Below are 16969 nucleotides of genomic sequence, written 5' to 3'. Positions count from 1 at the left end.
TTTCAGATCATGGGGGGGGGAAGAAGAGAGGGGATTTCCCAATACACTTCTTTTTAAGTCAGCTAATTGGATACATCATTCAAGCATGTTATTATCATTTCTCCTTTTTGATGATAAATTTTAAAACTTCAAAGCACCAAATAACTAATCTACAGAATCCCTCAATTAAACTTAAAGGCTTTGAATATGTATACAGAATCTCAAAACTCTACAACCATTCCAATGACATCATGTACAATTTTATGCTGCCAGCAAATAAACCAGTGATATTAACTCAACTCCTGCTGCCAATTGAAAACTGCATTTTTATTATTTTGCCTAACATAATGCAAAGAACAGTGGATGCAAAGTGGAAAAACTTTCAATTCTACAGTTTTGTCAAGTGCAACAAGGTGAATCATGCAAATGAGCCAAGTCAATGTACCGCATCCTGAAACACTTAAATACAATCAAGATATAGACAAAATTAGCATTTCTCTAATGTGCATCAACACCTCATCTATTAGTACAGGGGTTCCCATCCTATAGTCCATGGACTCCTTGATTAATGCTATTGGTCCATGGTATATATATATAAAAAAAGGTTGGGAATCCCTGTATCTAGTGCATCAATTTAGGACTTGCCAGACTCTTAAAGGACGCCATCTTAAGTAACAAATTGGGATAACTTTGTCAAGGGAATCACATGAACAATGTTCCAATTATCAAAATACTATGCCAAGAATTCGATCATCGCTCTCTCTTCCTTGGAAAGGGAGTAAAACTCTTTAGAATGAAGATGTAAAAAAATATTGACCTGTGTGAATTTTGATAATAAATTTACTTTGAACTTTGAACAGTTACTTGGAGCCACAGATGAGAGCGGAACGTCCAGCGGGGAACAAAGGTGAGTGAGCTGCCCTGGAATGGACATGACAAGCCCCTTCACCATAGGTGCTACCCCTCCCTGGACACCCCATACACCCATTTAAGAGGCACTTGGACAGATATGTGGATAAGAAAGGTTTCGAGGGATATGGACCAAACACAGGCAAGTGGAACTAGCTCAGATGGGAATTGTGGTCAGCATGGACAAATTGGGTCAAACAGCCTGTTTCCACACTGTGTAACTCTAACTACGGCAACCAAACACATAACCTACCAATATTTGTATTATCAATTTTATGTTCACATTTATCATGAACACTTCCCATATAAATTTGTCACACTATAGCTACACTCCTTTCTCTTCCCCAGTAGGTGATGAAATGTCACCTCTTGTGGAAGTCATATCACAGATCAATTTAAGCGCAAAGATTTAGGACAGAATGAATTTAAAAATCACAGGCATTTTATGATCCAATTACCTCTCCAATCTTGCTCCATTCTCAACATCATACAAGATTAATTATCATACAAACCAAGAAAATGAAGAGGCATAGTTCATCCTCAGAAAATCTTTTGATGTTCTTATACCAGCAATGACCAAGAGCCTAAATGCTGGAACTTTTCAGCCCCTAGTTGTTCTTTGAAAAATCTCTTTAACAACTGCATCATCTTTCTCCAACATTATGTTATCTATTATGTAATTACACCTTTGGAGAAAATGCTGTTCAAAAAGTTGTAAAAACAGGCTATTGTTGCACCTATTCACCAACAGATTATGCTAATTTAATATCTGGACTGAGACACCCTTTATCATGTTCATTAACACTGGGTGATACTCTTTATCCTAGCTCATGGTTGCAGTTGGCAGGTAAAGAGGCTGGCTCATGGAGTTGAAAAGATTTGCCTTTTATTCCCTTTCATATAAACCATTGTTTTCTTTAATCTTGTTGGACCCTTAATCCTTAATGGGAAGATTTTATTCCAGCATCAGTTCGGAAACCACCAAAATCCTATGCAACAGAGGTTGGTAACAACTCACAGAAAAGGGGAAATAAAACTTTGAACAATAAATGATTGCCAACTAGAAACACAAATGTGTGATCACAGAAAAAGCTCGCTCTCACACATTTATAACAACTCTGCAATCAGTTTGCAGAGCAAAACTAATTGTCATCATTACATTTTCTCCTTTAGTAAACAAAGTTCACTTTTATTCATAATTCTGAATTGAATAGATACCGCTTAATAATGATATGCCAAACGAAATACTAGAAAAAAGTTTTTCATGCACTCAATCATATCAAAAGTATTGGTTGCTGCAACCGCCATTAACTGTTCTGCATTTGGAATGAGTAAAACATCTTTCATCAGGAATAATACATTACAATAGAGTGAAGCATGATTGGCTATGAATGATTTCACCCCCCTACCCCGCCCCCAACACCACCCCCAAGTTTGCATACACGTTTTAAACTGTGGCCAGACTAAATAGTATCAAGAAAGTGATTTCTTAGATTTAATGGAAAAATACAGTGGATAAAATCAATTAGACAAAATTCCAAGGCATGCTGCAATGTCATGTAGTCCACTAATTTTCTGCAACAATTTTTAAACCTTCAGCCACGACAGTCCCACTGGTGTACTACACCATCAGTTGATACTTTGACAGTACTATCATTGAACAGCTTACACATTATTATATAGTAATACCATCATGCATTAAATGTTAAGGGACAACTTACAAATTTCACCTAGTCTTGAAGGTGTATGTGTACAGATAAATTTTGAAGACAGATCCTATGAGGTACCATGAATCACAAACACATGTTATGTGTTTCATGGTATCACATGCTAACTGCCTTCAAAATGGAAGAAAATTTCAGAACCACCTAAACAAGTGACTGGAGAACTAATAAAAAAAAGTGCAAGTAACTTCATATGAATATCAGTTCTCTTAAATGTCACTGCAGGGGTCAACAGCAGTTTTACAGATTTTATGGAGGGAACTGTGTATCTATTTTTCCTGCCAGCATACTTGGCTCTCCCTCTGAAATTCTTGCAAACAGATAACTTCCAGTGTTATCAATTACATGTAATTGTCATCTCAAGAAACCGTTTTTCATGTAGAACATAGGACAACACTGTACAGACCCTTTGGCCAACCGTATTGTGTCGACCTTTTAACCTACTCGCAGATCAATCTAACGCTTTCCTCCGCAACCCCCTCCATTTTACTTTCATCCATATGCTTACCTCGGGAATCTCTTAATGTCCCTAATGTATTTGCCTCTACTACCACTCTGGCATTGCAATCCACCTGCCCACCACTCTTAAAAAAAACTGACATTCTCCTATACTTCCCTCCAATCATCTTAAAATTATGCCATTTCCACCCTGAGAAAAAGACACTGACTGTCTACTCTATCAATGCCTCATCATATTCTACACCTCTAAGTCACCCCTCGTCCTTCTCTCCAAAGAGAAACATCCTTTCTTGGTCAACCTTTCTTCACATTATCTCTAATCCAGGAAGCATCCTGGTCAATCTCCACTGCACCCTCCATGAAGCTTCCACATCCTTGCTACGATGAGGCAACCAGAACTGAACACAATATTCCAAATGTAGTCTCACTAGGGTTTTATAGACCTGCAACATTACCTCATGGTCATGAGCTCGATCCCTGACTAATGAAGGCCAACACACCTCTAAGCCTTCTCAAGCACTCTATTAATTTACGTGACAACTTTTGAGGGATCTATGGATGTTGACCCCATCCATACATCCCTCCACACTACTAAGAATCCTGCCATTAAGTCTGCCTTCAAGTTTGACCTTCCAAAGTGTATCACTTCACGCTTTTCTGGACTAAACTCCATCTGCCACTTCTCAGCCCAGCTCTAAATCCTGTCAATGTCCTGTCGTAACCTACAACCACCATCTAAACTATCCACAATGCCACCATTCTTTGTTTCATCTGCAAACTTACTAACCCACTCATCCATTTCAGCATCCTAGTCATTTATAAAAATCACAGAACACATCCACTGGTCACCGACCTCCAGGTAGAAAATGCTCCATCTACTATCACCCTCTGCCTTCTGTGGGTGAGCCAATTCTGAATCCACGCAGCCAAGTCTCCCTGGATCTCAAGCCTCCAGACTTTCAGAATGAACCTTCCATGAGAAACCTTGTCACCTTACTAAAATCCATATACATCATGTTCACTTCTCTACCTTCATCAATGTACATGTCAATGTGGGATAAAATTTCAAGATACAACACAAAGATAACAAAAAAAAAACACCCTGGAGTTGATCATTTTCAAGGTGGTGATCAGATCACCATGCAATGTTTCCCTATCTAAAAAGAACTTAAATTTGTAACCATGCTCTTCTTGTCCACAGGGTATACCATCATTTTTTTTAGCACAGCAGGTTTTTTTTTTATTTTCAGGTTTAAAGCCAATCAAGTACTTTTACACTAGTCATTAATGTAAGGAAATAACGTAATAATACAGAAGTAAAAAAAGTAATAAATGATACTACATCAACCTCCCCTCTTGTAAATTTTGCACTTTCCCCCCCTTCTGATCTCACCATTCTTTTTCCCTTCAAGGAGCAGTCCAATAAGTGACCTTACTCCTTTTATAGAAATCCTTTTTGCCACACTGCAGCAGACACCCTGCATTATTTCCATTCGTTTCTGCCAAGCTTTCGAAGGGAGGGAACAAAGATCGGCAACTACGAGACCAGCGTTTAACCACATAACTGCCAAACCCGGTTTAAATTTCAATAAACCTTAACGGTGTGCCACAAAATGGAAGCTATTCGGCCATGGATAGGGACGGCTCGAGTCTAAAACACTCTGTCGGAGCTGTACAAGAGATAAGCACATGGCTTGCACATTTTCCTGGTTCTATCTCGGTCAGCTCAAAATGAGCCCATTTTGAAATAGACGCCACTGTGTAAAATAAAAATTACACAACTCGTTTATTTAATATATGCCTTCAGTCGCTGAGATTGCTCACTTAATAAAATAAAACTGCATTAAACGAATGTAAAGGAAAGGCTCCGTATTCGACGGCCAATACCTACAGGAAGAATCAGCGTTGAACATGTCTGGATCAGGGACGTCTTTCACTTTTCAAAAACCATCCGGCCGGAAGCTACAGCCGAGGGGAGAGAAGGGAAAAAAATCGCCTTTATGCGAGACACCTTCTTTCTGTGCCACAGAAGCCTCCAGATCTTTCACGCAGGCATAGGACTCTGGCGTCACACTTCTGAATAGCAATTTAAGAAAACCGAGCGAGATTGGACAAAGACTGCGAGAGAGGGAGGGAGAGAAATGACTTCTTTGCCATCCCACTTTTCAAGAGGCAGAGCCAAAAGTTCAGAGACTCCGTCTAACCTCGCTGCCAGAGAGAGAGAGAGGAGTGTCTGACAAAGCAAGCCAAGGGAGTGACACGTATAGCGAAGCATTATCTGATATAGAAAGGGAAACAGTGTTGTGTAGACAAGCCCATGACATTAAAACGCACAAGTGGGAGGAAAGGACGCTGGAGCCACATTTACTATTTGAATCACACGAATGGCAGACTGTCCATTAGAATTGCTAATGCTGATTAAAGAGACCCTGTCAAATACTAAGATTCCAAGGTACGAGTCATACTTGGAGATGCCCTAAGTAGCCAGACAAATGCTCAACTGGTCAAATTCCCTCATTTAAGAACCTGCACAGAATGCTGATGAGGTCTCATTTTGAATACTGTATTCAAGTTTGACCACCCTATTATCGGAATAATAGATTTAGGAGAATGTTGCTGGGATGCAAGGCACCGAGTTTTGAAGAGAAGTTGAGCAGACTAGGACATCGGAGAATAAAGGGCGATGTTATAGAGGGGTATAAAATCATGAGTGGTATCGATAAGGTGGCACTCGGTTTTTTTCCCAGATTTGTGAAATCCAGAACTAGAGGACATGGTTTATGGCGAGCAGGGAGAGATTTTATAGGAACCCAAAGGGCAACTTTTTCCACCCAGAAGATGGTCATGTATGGAATCTGCTGCCAGATGAAGTTGTTCAGACAGGTACATTAAAAATACTTAAAAGACACTTGGACAAATAAATTGAGAGGAAAGGCTTCAAGGGATATGAGCAAAATCCAGACAAATAGGGCTAACTTAGAGGGGTGTCCTGGTCAGCATGGAGCAGTTGAAACAAAGAGCCTTTTTCCATGTTATACAACTGCTTGACAAGAGTGATCAACTGGAAAAAATCCTATAATTTAAAAAAAATTAATTAAATGTCCCTGCCATATTCTCCAATCTACAAACAGCCCGTCTCTGAAAATAAGTGGTCTCTCATCCGAGATATGGTTCTGATAAATTTCTATTTCTCCTAGATTTTTTTTAAATCTGGGAATACCAAATTGTGGTTTTGACAGTACTGCTGGCACCTAGACTAGATCTTTGAATTTATCAGCAAAGATTCTAAAATCAGTATAAATTCCTGAATTACAACATGTATCCCACAGACTTCATTAAGAAAGCCTGCATTTGCCATCCTTGCTGCTCTTGAGATCCACTTGGCACTGGGCCTCAGGGCACAATCAATACCAGAATCTGACAATGATTATACATCTTAGATGCAGTAATAAGATACATTAGGATGAGAGACCCAGGGACCTTCAGGTTCAATCTACACTTACGGTGCCCCAGACCAGATCCATAACCAGCTCAAAGCCCAGGTGTCCTGCACAAGTGAGCCAAAGTCAGATATTGTACAGACCAGAATATGACATTGCTAGGTGCATGATTGGAGAACTATAGAGGAGCACTGGAGGTGAACAGCAAGAACTATGGCATGTCTTTAAAATGTCAGTATCTGGTTATGTACTTAAAATAAAGCATGTTTCTCATGAGTGGCTCTCATAGGAAATTAGAATTGTAAATTTGGCCCTTCCTATGAAAAAGCAAAGCACTGCTGATAATCACTATGAAAATACATGTGAATCTTTCCTGATGGGACATACCACAGGCCGAGATGCCAGACCCCTGAATAGGAATAGTCAGCCCATATCTGTCTCTGTTCATACACAAAGAATACCCACATAGGCAGGCAACATTTGATAAGTCTTTTACCAATATCATTATCATTACAAAAGGAAGAAGAAAACAAAATTTGAGGGAAATGAACCAATCCCATTTTCTTTACTTAATTTAAAATTATCATGTAGATCAACAGCTAGAAACATTTTCTAAAGTTATCTTCTTTTGCAGCTGTTGATTTCATGACAGACAGCTGACAGCAAAAAGCACACCAATTAGTTAATGCATGATCTGACAATCAGATTTTGGTTACTGTGACATAGATACTGATAATGTTCTAGAAGATAACATACAACAAATTACCAAGAACCAGCAATTTTTAGTTAGACCCACGAAGTACGATCTACTTGAATTTTAAATGCATTCAAACCCTGTAATTCGACACATCAATGGTTCCTCAGCAGTGGCTGCTTTACTTGAAGCAATATCAAAGTTAATTAAATTTAGAATTAGTGGTGACTGTTAATTTCACATGTAGAGCTGATCATGGAACCCACAAACGTATACATGCAGGGTTATCAGTCAGACCTTCTACTGAATCAAGCTGACTCATTGCATTGACCTCTCTATTGTACTCTCAAGTCTAGGAGTCCTGCAACTTGATCTGCTCCAAATATATTTTTTTAAATATGCAACATTCTTGGCACTCATCATTCCTTGTGGCATATTGGAAATTTTTTTTAAATTCCTTATTGTCCACTGGAAGACTTTCATGGAGGCCCCATGTGCCACCTAGGCACTAAGAGTTCAGACGACGACGATTATCCACAATTTGAAATTGTTAACATTACCCCTCCATCACAAAAATCTACCCACATTCATTCCATGATCAAGTTTAAAATTAAAATAAATAAGAATTTATTTTAAAAATGGAATGCAAGCAAGTAGAACATTTATGATAGTCTAAATTGCTAACCCCAGGATTAAACCAACGTGCGGTTATACAGATGTTTGTGTGATATGTTTATAGTTGTTAGCATTAATCATGATTTGACTGAGGGATACAAAAGTCTAATATCACGTTGAAACAAATCTAGGAATGGGACATAAAATTTATGTGTGCCAATGTTGAACACAACAGGACAAAGTCTTCAGGCTGGACTTCACATTACCATTGCTCATCATCACCCTCACCAATAGTGTGTAAACTTAATGCCCTTCCTCCATACAAGTGAACAGCAAATCTAACAGTCAGTTCATCAGCAAGAGCCTTCTACTTCCCTGTACAAAACATTGCCCAGATTTATGTCTATCAAACTTCTGTTAGTGAATTTATGTTTGTACATTGCTTACTATTTGATATCAATTGACCAGTGCCCCATTCAAATTATACCCGCTTGAGTCCAGACTGAGATTTGGTCAACATCTCAAGATTCACTAATCACAATTTACATTTCTTCTCCCAGAACATTATCTAAGTTCTTACAATTTTAAGATATCCCCCTAGGGTATAAAATGGATCATCATGGGTGCCTCTGCTTTCATTACAAGCTTCCACCATTGTTCTCTGAAGTTCTTTCTATTCTCTTTACCTTGACCATCTCTTCTAGCCTTCAATAATATCTCAAAGAATAACCTTTAGTCAGTCCCTAACTCTAATATTTAATATTGCAAGACACAGTCTTTCAAACATCTATACCAAAAGTTGCCAGAAATTTTTCATTCTGTTTCCTTCTCCTGATCTTCTGAGAGTGCTATCTTGCTGCTCTTTCTAAATGTACCCTATATTTCTATATCTATTGGTGCTGATGTTCTGTAATCTCCAGCATGTGCTCTAAAGTCTATTAGTATCAATTGCGACTGTTACAAGACTTAGTGCACGCTTGAGAAATAGAACTTCATCCTCCATTTGTGTGTGTTGCAGCCTCCAGGACTCAGTTTTATATTACAAAATTTCAGATAACTCACTTTCTCTCTCAAACTAGCCATTTCCATTGCACATCATCCATCTTTATGTGATATTAACTCCATTTTTCTTTGTGTAACAGCACAGTCTGACCTGCTGGGCATTTTGCAATAGTCTACATCCCTTTTTCTGCATTATCATTTTGTAACAGCCATCTTTAACTGTTGACTTCTCCTTATCCCATAACAATCGCAACCAACTTCATCACCAATATTCCCCTTTGTCCTAGCCATCCATGCCAGTCTCATCCACAACTACAACTAACTTGATTTTTCTTTCTCATTTCCAATGAAGGGTCTTTGACCGAAAACATTGTTTCTCTATCCACAGTTGCTACCTGGCCATGTTTCCGGTATTTTCTGATACCTAAGGTTTATTTATTGACTAACTACCACATTGTACTCAGTATTTACTTACTTTGCTAGATGACCTTTCATTGGTAAACAAACTTGTGAACATAAGTAGCTAATGAAAACAGATCAGAGAAATCTTGCCCACTTTAAGCCTCTATTCAATTGATCTATATCAAAACTGGAGTCATCTGCATTTACATTGCACCCATCTTGTTTTAAACACAAGAATTTGACTCACTGCCAACTGCATGAAGTAAGTTTATAGCTGGCATGTGCAAACACAGCTACAATTTGTCCACGAGGTCTGATAAACACAAATCAGCTGGATGACCTTTAATTATTTTGGTAGCCAGGAAAATGGAAAGATTCTTTGATGTTTCCCTCACAAATAGTGTCATTGAATCTTTAACATTTCTTCCAACAGAAAATGGACCTATATCTTCATCCATGCACCATAATGGCATATTAGTGTTTTGTCAGGCTCAAAAGGAATCTTATACTGTCTGCCTCCATAATCTGATAAGGCCACTTCTGCACCATCCCACCCACCTTTTAATATTGCTTTTCAAAGCTTTATTATTGCAAAGATTCCTAATGTCTATCATTTCCACCAACTTAGCAATTATATTAACAAATCACAATACTCAACAGATAGTCCTAGAAATTATATTAGCATACTCCATTTATTTTCCTTCATAGATATGCTCCCTTTGCTGCACAAAACTGAACACTGCATACTAGTTTTATTTTCAAAATAGCCAGAGTCCAAGTTATTCCCATCTGGGAACCACTCTAAGTTACTTTTCTTGGTTATCAAGTAGAATTTTATATTTGGTCAAAAAATTCAAACTGTTTCTTTAAAACAGAGCTTCCTCCACACAAACCTCAAAAGATCTCACTTTTTCTGTTTGCCTTGTTTACCAACTGCCCCATCCTCTGCACAATCACCCTGGTTCCACCTCCCTGCGAAATAAACATACAAGGTTGAGAAAGGACAAAGTACAGAAGGCCACAGAAATATGTACAATAAAAAGAAAGCCAGGGAGATAAAGGAAATGTTTGAAAGACAAGAATCTTAGTACCTTCAGCATGATAAAACTGTCCAGAAGAGCTCCACAAACACATCAACAAACTAAATTTGACATCATAAGTTACTATATAATATGGCAAGCAAAAGTCTGAAAGAGCACGGTAAAGGAAGGGAAAAAAAAGCAGAACTGGATAAGGTTTTAGTATGAGACACAGTAGGAATCTTAAAAATTGACATTTTTAAAAATTATTCCAGGGACACTATTAATTGCCATTTCTTGAGCATCCTGAGAAGATGGTGATCCATTGTCTTCTTAAATAGGAAAATCAAAGTTTTGAATGGATTCAAAAATCAGCCGAGTTGAAAGGCCAAAAATTGGCCAGGAATAACACGGGTTGGAAATAATAAAGGCATGTAGAAGGATTTAAGCCTATGGACAGAAAGACAGACATACTTTATTGATCCCGAGGGAAATTGGGTTTCGTTACAGCCGCACCAACCAAGAATAATGAATAAATATAGCAATATAAAACCATAAATAATTAAGTAATAAGTTAATCGTGCCAAGTGGAAATAAGTCCAGGACCAGCCTATTGGCTCAGGGTGTCTGACACTCCGAGGGAGGAGTTGTAAAGTTTGATGGCCACAGGTAGGAATGACTTCCTATGACGCTCAGTGTTACATCTCAGTGGACTGAGTTCTGGCTGAATGTACTCCTGTGCCTAACCAGTACATTATGGAGTGGATGGAGTCATTGTCCATGATGGCATGCAACTTGGACAGCATCCTCTTTTCAGACACCACCGTCAGAGAGTCCAGTAATTCACATTACAATGGGAGAATCAGGATGGTTTCATGATTGAGAGAATATAGATTTTTTAATTTTTCAAATGTGATCTCATTAGTAGAGAGTTAACTTCAAAATGACCTATTCTGACTACATGTACCTATTCAACAGCTCAGTGATCTCTACCTTCAAGTAACACACCCATACACTAGTATATTGCTATGCTTTTTTTTACAAAAGCAATTATGGAAGATAGTGTTAACATCCAAAAAAAATGATAAAAATATAAATTATCCTTTCTGAATACAATTACCTTTTTCAGTGGCCACTTCATTAGGTACCTCATGTACCTGTACTAATAAAGTGGCCACTGAGTGTACACTCATGGTTTTCTGCTGCTGTAACACATCCACTTCAAGGTTCAACATGTTATTCGTTCAAAGATGCTCTTTTGCACATCACTGCAGTAACAGGTGGTTATTTGAGTTACTGTCACATTCCTGTCAGCATGAAGCAGTCTGACCATTCTCCGCTGACATCTCTGATTTACAAGGCATTTTCCCCCACAGAGCTGCACTAAGTGTTTTTTAGTTTTTCGCACCATTCTCTGTAAACTCTACAGACTGCTGAGTGTGCAAATCCCAGGAGATCAGCAGTTTTTGATATACTCAAATCACACCATCCAGCACCAACAATCATTCAACAGTCAAAGTCACTTCAGTCACAATACTTCTCCATTCTGTTGTCTGCTCTGAACAACAACTGATTTCTTGAGCATGTCTGCATGCTTTTATGGACTGAGTCACTGCCACATGATTGGCTGATTAAATATTTGCATCAAGAAACAGGTGTAACTAATAAAGTGACCACTAAGTATATTTGTAACTAGCCTTAGCAAACTGATACAGGACTTTGTGATATGGTGCAACTCAAACTACCTGCGTCTCAATGTCACCAAGACCAAGGAGATGGTGGTGGACTTTAGGAGATCTAGGCCTCATATGGAGCCAGTGATCATTAATGGAGAATGTGTGGAGCAGGTTAAGACCTACAAGTATCTGGGAGTACAGTTGGACGAGAAGCTAGACTGGACTGCCAACACAGATGCCTTGTGCAGGAAGGCACAGAGTCGACTGTACTTCCTTAGAAGGTTGGCGTCATTCAATGTCTGCAGTGAGATGCTGAAGATGTTCTATAGGTCAGTTGTTGAGAGCGCCCTCTTCTTTGTGGTGGCGTGTTGGGGAGGAAGCATTAAGAAGAAGGACGCCTCACGTCTTAATAAGCTGATAAGGAAGGCGGGCTCTGTCGTGGGCAAAGTACTGGAGAGTTTAACATCGGTAGCTGAGCGAAGGGCGCTGAGTAGGCTACGGTCAATTATGGAAAACCCTGAACATCCTCTACATAGCACCATCCAGAGACAGAGAAGCAGTTTCAGCGACAGGTTACTGTCGATGCAATGCTCCTCAGACAGGATGAAGAGGTCAATACTCCCCAATGCCATTAGGCTTTACAATTCAACTGCCAGGACTTAAGAACTTTTTTTAAAGCTATTATTAATGCTTTTTGAGTTAGTGATTTAGATGCATATCATATTATTACTGAGTTAAGTATTGTATGTAATGAGTTTTTGCTACAACAAGTGTATGGGACATTGGAAAAAATGTTGAATTTCCCCATGGGGATGAATAAAGTATCTATCTATCTATCTATCTATCAAATGATCCCAGGAAAGCTTGGCTTTCCCAAGCACTGTCAATGGATTTACTAATGTCAAAAATCTACATACAGAATAGTAAACTGTAAATTGGTTTATTGCTTATCTGCCATGGATCAGTGTTTTCCAGCAGTGTCTGTCACGAGCCAGCTGTTGCCACTCATTGACCTCGATATTTTTTAAAATTTATTCATTTTACCTGATATGGACATCACAACTAAGTCAGCATTTATTGCCCATACCTAGTTGCCCTCGAGAAGGTGGTGATGAGCTTGCCTTCTCAAACCGCAGCACTCCCTGAGCAGTAGGTACACCCACAGTGCTGTTGAGAGGGGGGCAGGAGGAAAATTAGGAATTCCATGATTTCAACCCAGCAATAATGAAGGAATAGCAATATGTTTCCAAGTCAGGATGGTGAGTGATTTAGAGGGGTTTTCCAAGTGGTGGTGTTCCCAGGTATCTGCTCTTCTCATCCCCCTAAGATGGTAGTGGTCATGGGTCTGGAAGATGCTGCCTTAGGAACTTTGATGTGTTTTTGCAGTACATCTTGTAGATAGTACACACTACTGCAACTATTTGTCAATGGTGGAGGGATAAGATGCTCATGGAAGGGGTACCAATCAAATGGGCTGCCTTGTACTGGATGGTGTCAAACTTTTTGAGCAATCATGGAGCTGCACTCATCCAGGCGAGTGGCAAGTATTCCATTACACTCCAGACCCGAGCCTTGTAGATGGCGGACAGGCTTTGAGGAGTCAGGTGGTGAGTTGCACACTGCAGGATTCCTAGCCTTTGACCTGTTCTGGTAGCCACAGTGTTTATATGGCTAGACCAGTACAGTTTTCTGTCAATAGTAACCCCCAGGATGGTGACAGGAGGGGGCTCAGAGATGGTGATGCCACTGGTTGATAAGAAACAATGGTTAGAGCCTCTCTTGTTGGAGATGATCATTGCCTGGCGTGGCTTGCAATGGCTGGAATGTTACTTGCCACTTGTCAGCCCAGGCCTGGATATTGTTTAGGTCCTGCTGCATTTGGGTATGAACTGCTTCACGATCTGAGGAGACATGAATGATGCAGAACATTGTGCAGTCATCTGCAAACATCCACACTTCCGACCTTATGACGGAAGGAGGGTCACTGATGAAGCAACTGAAGATGGTTGGTCCTAGGACACTTCACTGAGGAAGTCCTGCAGTGATGTCCTGAGGATGAGATGATTGACCTCCAACCACCACAACCATCTTCCTTTGTGTCATTTGCCTAAGAAAGCTGCTGCTTATGTTGGTCTCTGTACTTCCTGCACAGGACATCACAATCTCTCTTGCCCTGAGAGAGTTCTCCATAGAGTATTGCTTTCGTTAACCTGGAGTTGTCCATGTGAGACAGGTGGCCTGGCCAGCGGAGCTGCCTGAGCAGCAAGGTGGCTTCAATGCTTGGAAGCTGAGCCTTCTCCAGCACCTCATTGTTGGAGACACAATTCTGCCAGCTGATACCTATGATAGAGTGGAGGCAGTGTTGATGGAAGTGCACAAGCAACCGGATTTGTTTGCGGTACAAGAACCAGGCTTCTGAGCCTGACAGAATCCCTGTACACCTGGATTTCTGTGGACAGACGCAGCTGGTGGTTGTTCCACATTTCTGGAGATGCATGAGGGCACTGCTAGCTTTAGCAAGTTGATTGTCAACATCTTTTACTAGCATGGAGTTGTTGGAGATGTTGTCCAGGTAGGTGAACTGCTCAACCACGGTGAGAGGGTGGTCATCAATGGTGATCCAAGGTAGGCTGTAAACACCACGAGAGCGCATTTTGATGGAGGACCATTGTTTTCTTCAGACTGACCGTTACCTGAAAGCCCTTGCTGCCTTGGCGAACTGTGACTGCAGCCTGTAGTGTGTCCTCTGTGTGCATGAGAAGAGCACAGTCATCTGCATATAGCAGCTCGAGAATAGGATATTGCATGGTTTTTGCTCATGCGAAAAGGCGGCCAGTCTCAAACAGTATGCAAGTCAACATATTGATGACATGTCATATGATGCTGAAGAGGTTTTGTTCGATAAACTGAAAAACAACAGCTTCTCTATCCAGGTTGATGAGCCAACATATTTCACCAATAAATGTCTTGTTGTAACATTTGTAAATAATGGTGAAATTCAAGAAAACTTTTTCTGTTGCAAAGAGCTGCCTGAAACAAGTAAAGACCAAGATATATTTAATGTTTTGTCTTCATACCTGGAAACAAAAGGTCTGTCTTGGAAGAACTGTGTTGGCCTCTGTACTGATGGTGCCCCATCAATGGTTGGTGCCATGAGAGGTTTCATTTCTCTTGCTAAAAAAAAAGAAAATCCTGACGTGTCACAACACACTGCTTTCTTCACAGATTGGTGCTGATGTCAAAAACTCTTGGAGATTAAATGAAAGAAGTTCTGGATTATGCTATAAAAATGGTTAACTTTAATAAACAAAGACCAGTTCACTCGAGAATGTTTTTTTAAAAACTGTAAACCTGGACAAAGAGAACCAATCTACTGCTACACATAGAAATCCAGTGGCTTAGCAAAGGAAGAGTTCTCAACAGGATGTCTGAGCTGAAAGGTAAATTACAGGGGTATGTTCAAGAAAATTGTAGGCCAGATTTTGCTGAGTGCTTTGAAGATGAAGAACGACTGCAGAAACTAGTTTACTTAGCAAACATTTTTCATCATATAAACCAGTTGAACAAGTCTCTGCAAGGCCCTGGAGAAAATGTTTTGACTTCAAGTGACAAAATTCTTGGATTTTAAAGGAAACTGAATATTTGGGGGGGGGGAATAAATCAGGTTGAAGAAGGAAATCTAGAAAGGTTTCCACTGCTGCTTGGGCTTGCGAGTGAGAACAGATCAAAAAGCCTCAAGTCTTATTGAAAACCACCTAGAAGAACTGCAAATCTCAATCGAACAGTATTTTTCCTCTCTTTCAGCACAAGTGCACGACTGGGTGAGGGACTCTTTCTCTGAATCTTCTGCTCAGCCTGAGAACTTGACTTTGAGAGAACTTAGTGAGATGTAGTCTGATTGTGCACTCAAGATTTTCTGACCTGCCGCTGAACAAGTTCTGAATTTCTGTGAAAGAAGAGTATCTTGCCATTCATAAGAAAGCAATGAACATTTTGTAGCAATTTTCAACTTCAACAAGCATCAAGAGCAAGGTTGAAGGTGAAATCCATGTGTGCTTATCTCAAGTTTGACACAGAATTGAGTATCTGTGGAGCAAAAACAAGCACCTGTTTCACATGCTAGGCCTATTCATGTGATCATGTCAATTTGTAAGAAAATGTCTTTTCAAAGTCCTGTATAAAGTTGTGTCTTAAGCTATATTTTCATTCATATTGCTTTGGCTTACAGTTTTTAGTAACTTTACTATTAAACATTGTCAATAAATTTTCATGCAATAAATAGCATTAATCAAAATAAATTTACAACCTTTATTTAAATTAAATCTAATGAGCCTAACTGTAGAAAAATTAAAGCAACACACACAAAATGCTGTGTGTTGCTTGAATTTCCAGCATCTGCAGATTTCCTCGTGTTTGCGTTAGAAAAATTAAATCCCATTTCGGCTAAAGCCAGAAATTTACTATGTTTGCCTTGTGAGTTTTTAAAATTTATGAAAGGGAAGGGAAGATTAATTTCAAGTAAGGAAAGATAAGTTTAACTGCCTGTTCTCCACCCCCCACCCCCCCCCCCCCACAAGATAGGTTGGCTAAAAATGCAGTCTCTACTCGAAAGAGCATTGAGAATTATTTTTGGATTATTATATCTACAACTTATCGATCATGCTAACGTACCATGAGCTGTAGATATAATTTTTTTTTAATATATACTACAAAGGGCTTCCCTGAGACCTGAAAAATATTTCACGGGTCCTCTAGGGCAAAAAGGTTGAAAAAGGCTGGTTTAAATAATGACCACAACAAAATCAAGACCAGTTAAATGAAATTCTGTGCAGTATGGAGAATCCAGAATCAATACTTGAGTTGTTCCTTTGTCTGTGAAACATTTCTCTACTGCTTGTAGCAAGAGGTTTGCGCAAAACTGAATTCGCTGGAACTCAAATATAAGCATAACCAAATTTTATAATGTGGTCCTAATCAATTTCTATAGCAACTAATGCTATTTAAAAACTGTTCATTTAAAGAATGGTCTTGTGTCTAATGGCCACGCAAG

The 16969-nt window shown here is 39.5% G+C and overlaps 1 protein-coding gene across 3 annotated transcripts in view; it reads right to left on the bottom strand.

Annotated features, from left to right (window-relative positions):
• LOC140717236 (suppressor of tumorigenicity 7 protein homolog) overlaps nucleotides 1-16969 on the bottom strand; it is a 136892-nt gene that overhangs the window by 109809 nt on the left and 10114 nt on the right. The window contains exon 1 of one of the 3 annotated variants that reach the window (XM_073030580.1): nucleotides 4963-5265. The exons of the other annotated variants lie outside the window; for them this stretch is intronic. Within the exon in view, the coding sequence (XP_072886681.1) occupies nucleotides 4963-4984 (22 nt within the window). The 5' untranslated portion in view covers nucleotides 4985-5265. Of the gene's footprint in view, nucleotides 1-4962; nucleotides 5266-16969 lie in introns of those variants that run through there. 3 annotated transcript variants of the gene reach the window in all.

The sequence above is a fragment of the Hemitrygon akajei genome, chromosome 27 (assembly GCF_048418815.1).
Source record: "Hemitrygon akajei chromosome 27, sHemAka1.3, whole genome shotgun sequence".
NCBI lineage: Eukaryota > Metazoa > Chordata > Chondrichthyes > Myliobatiformes > Dasyatidae > Hemitrygon > Hemitrygon akajei.
This window is presented reverse-complemented; position numbering and strand designations above follow the sequence as displayed.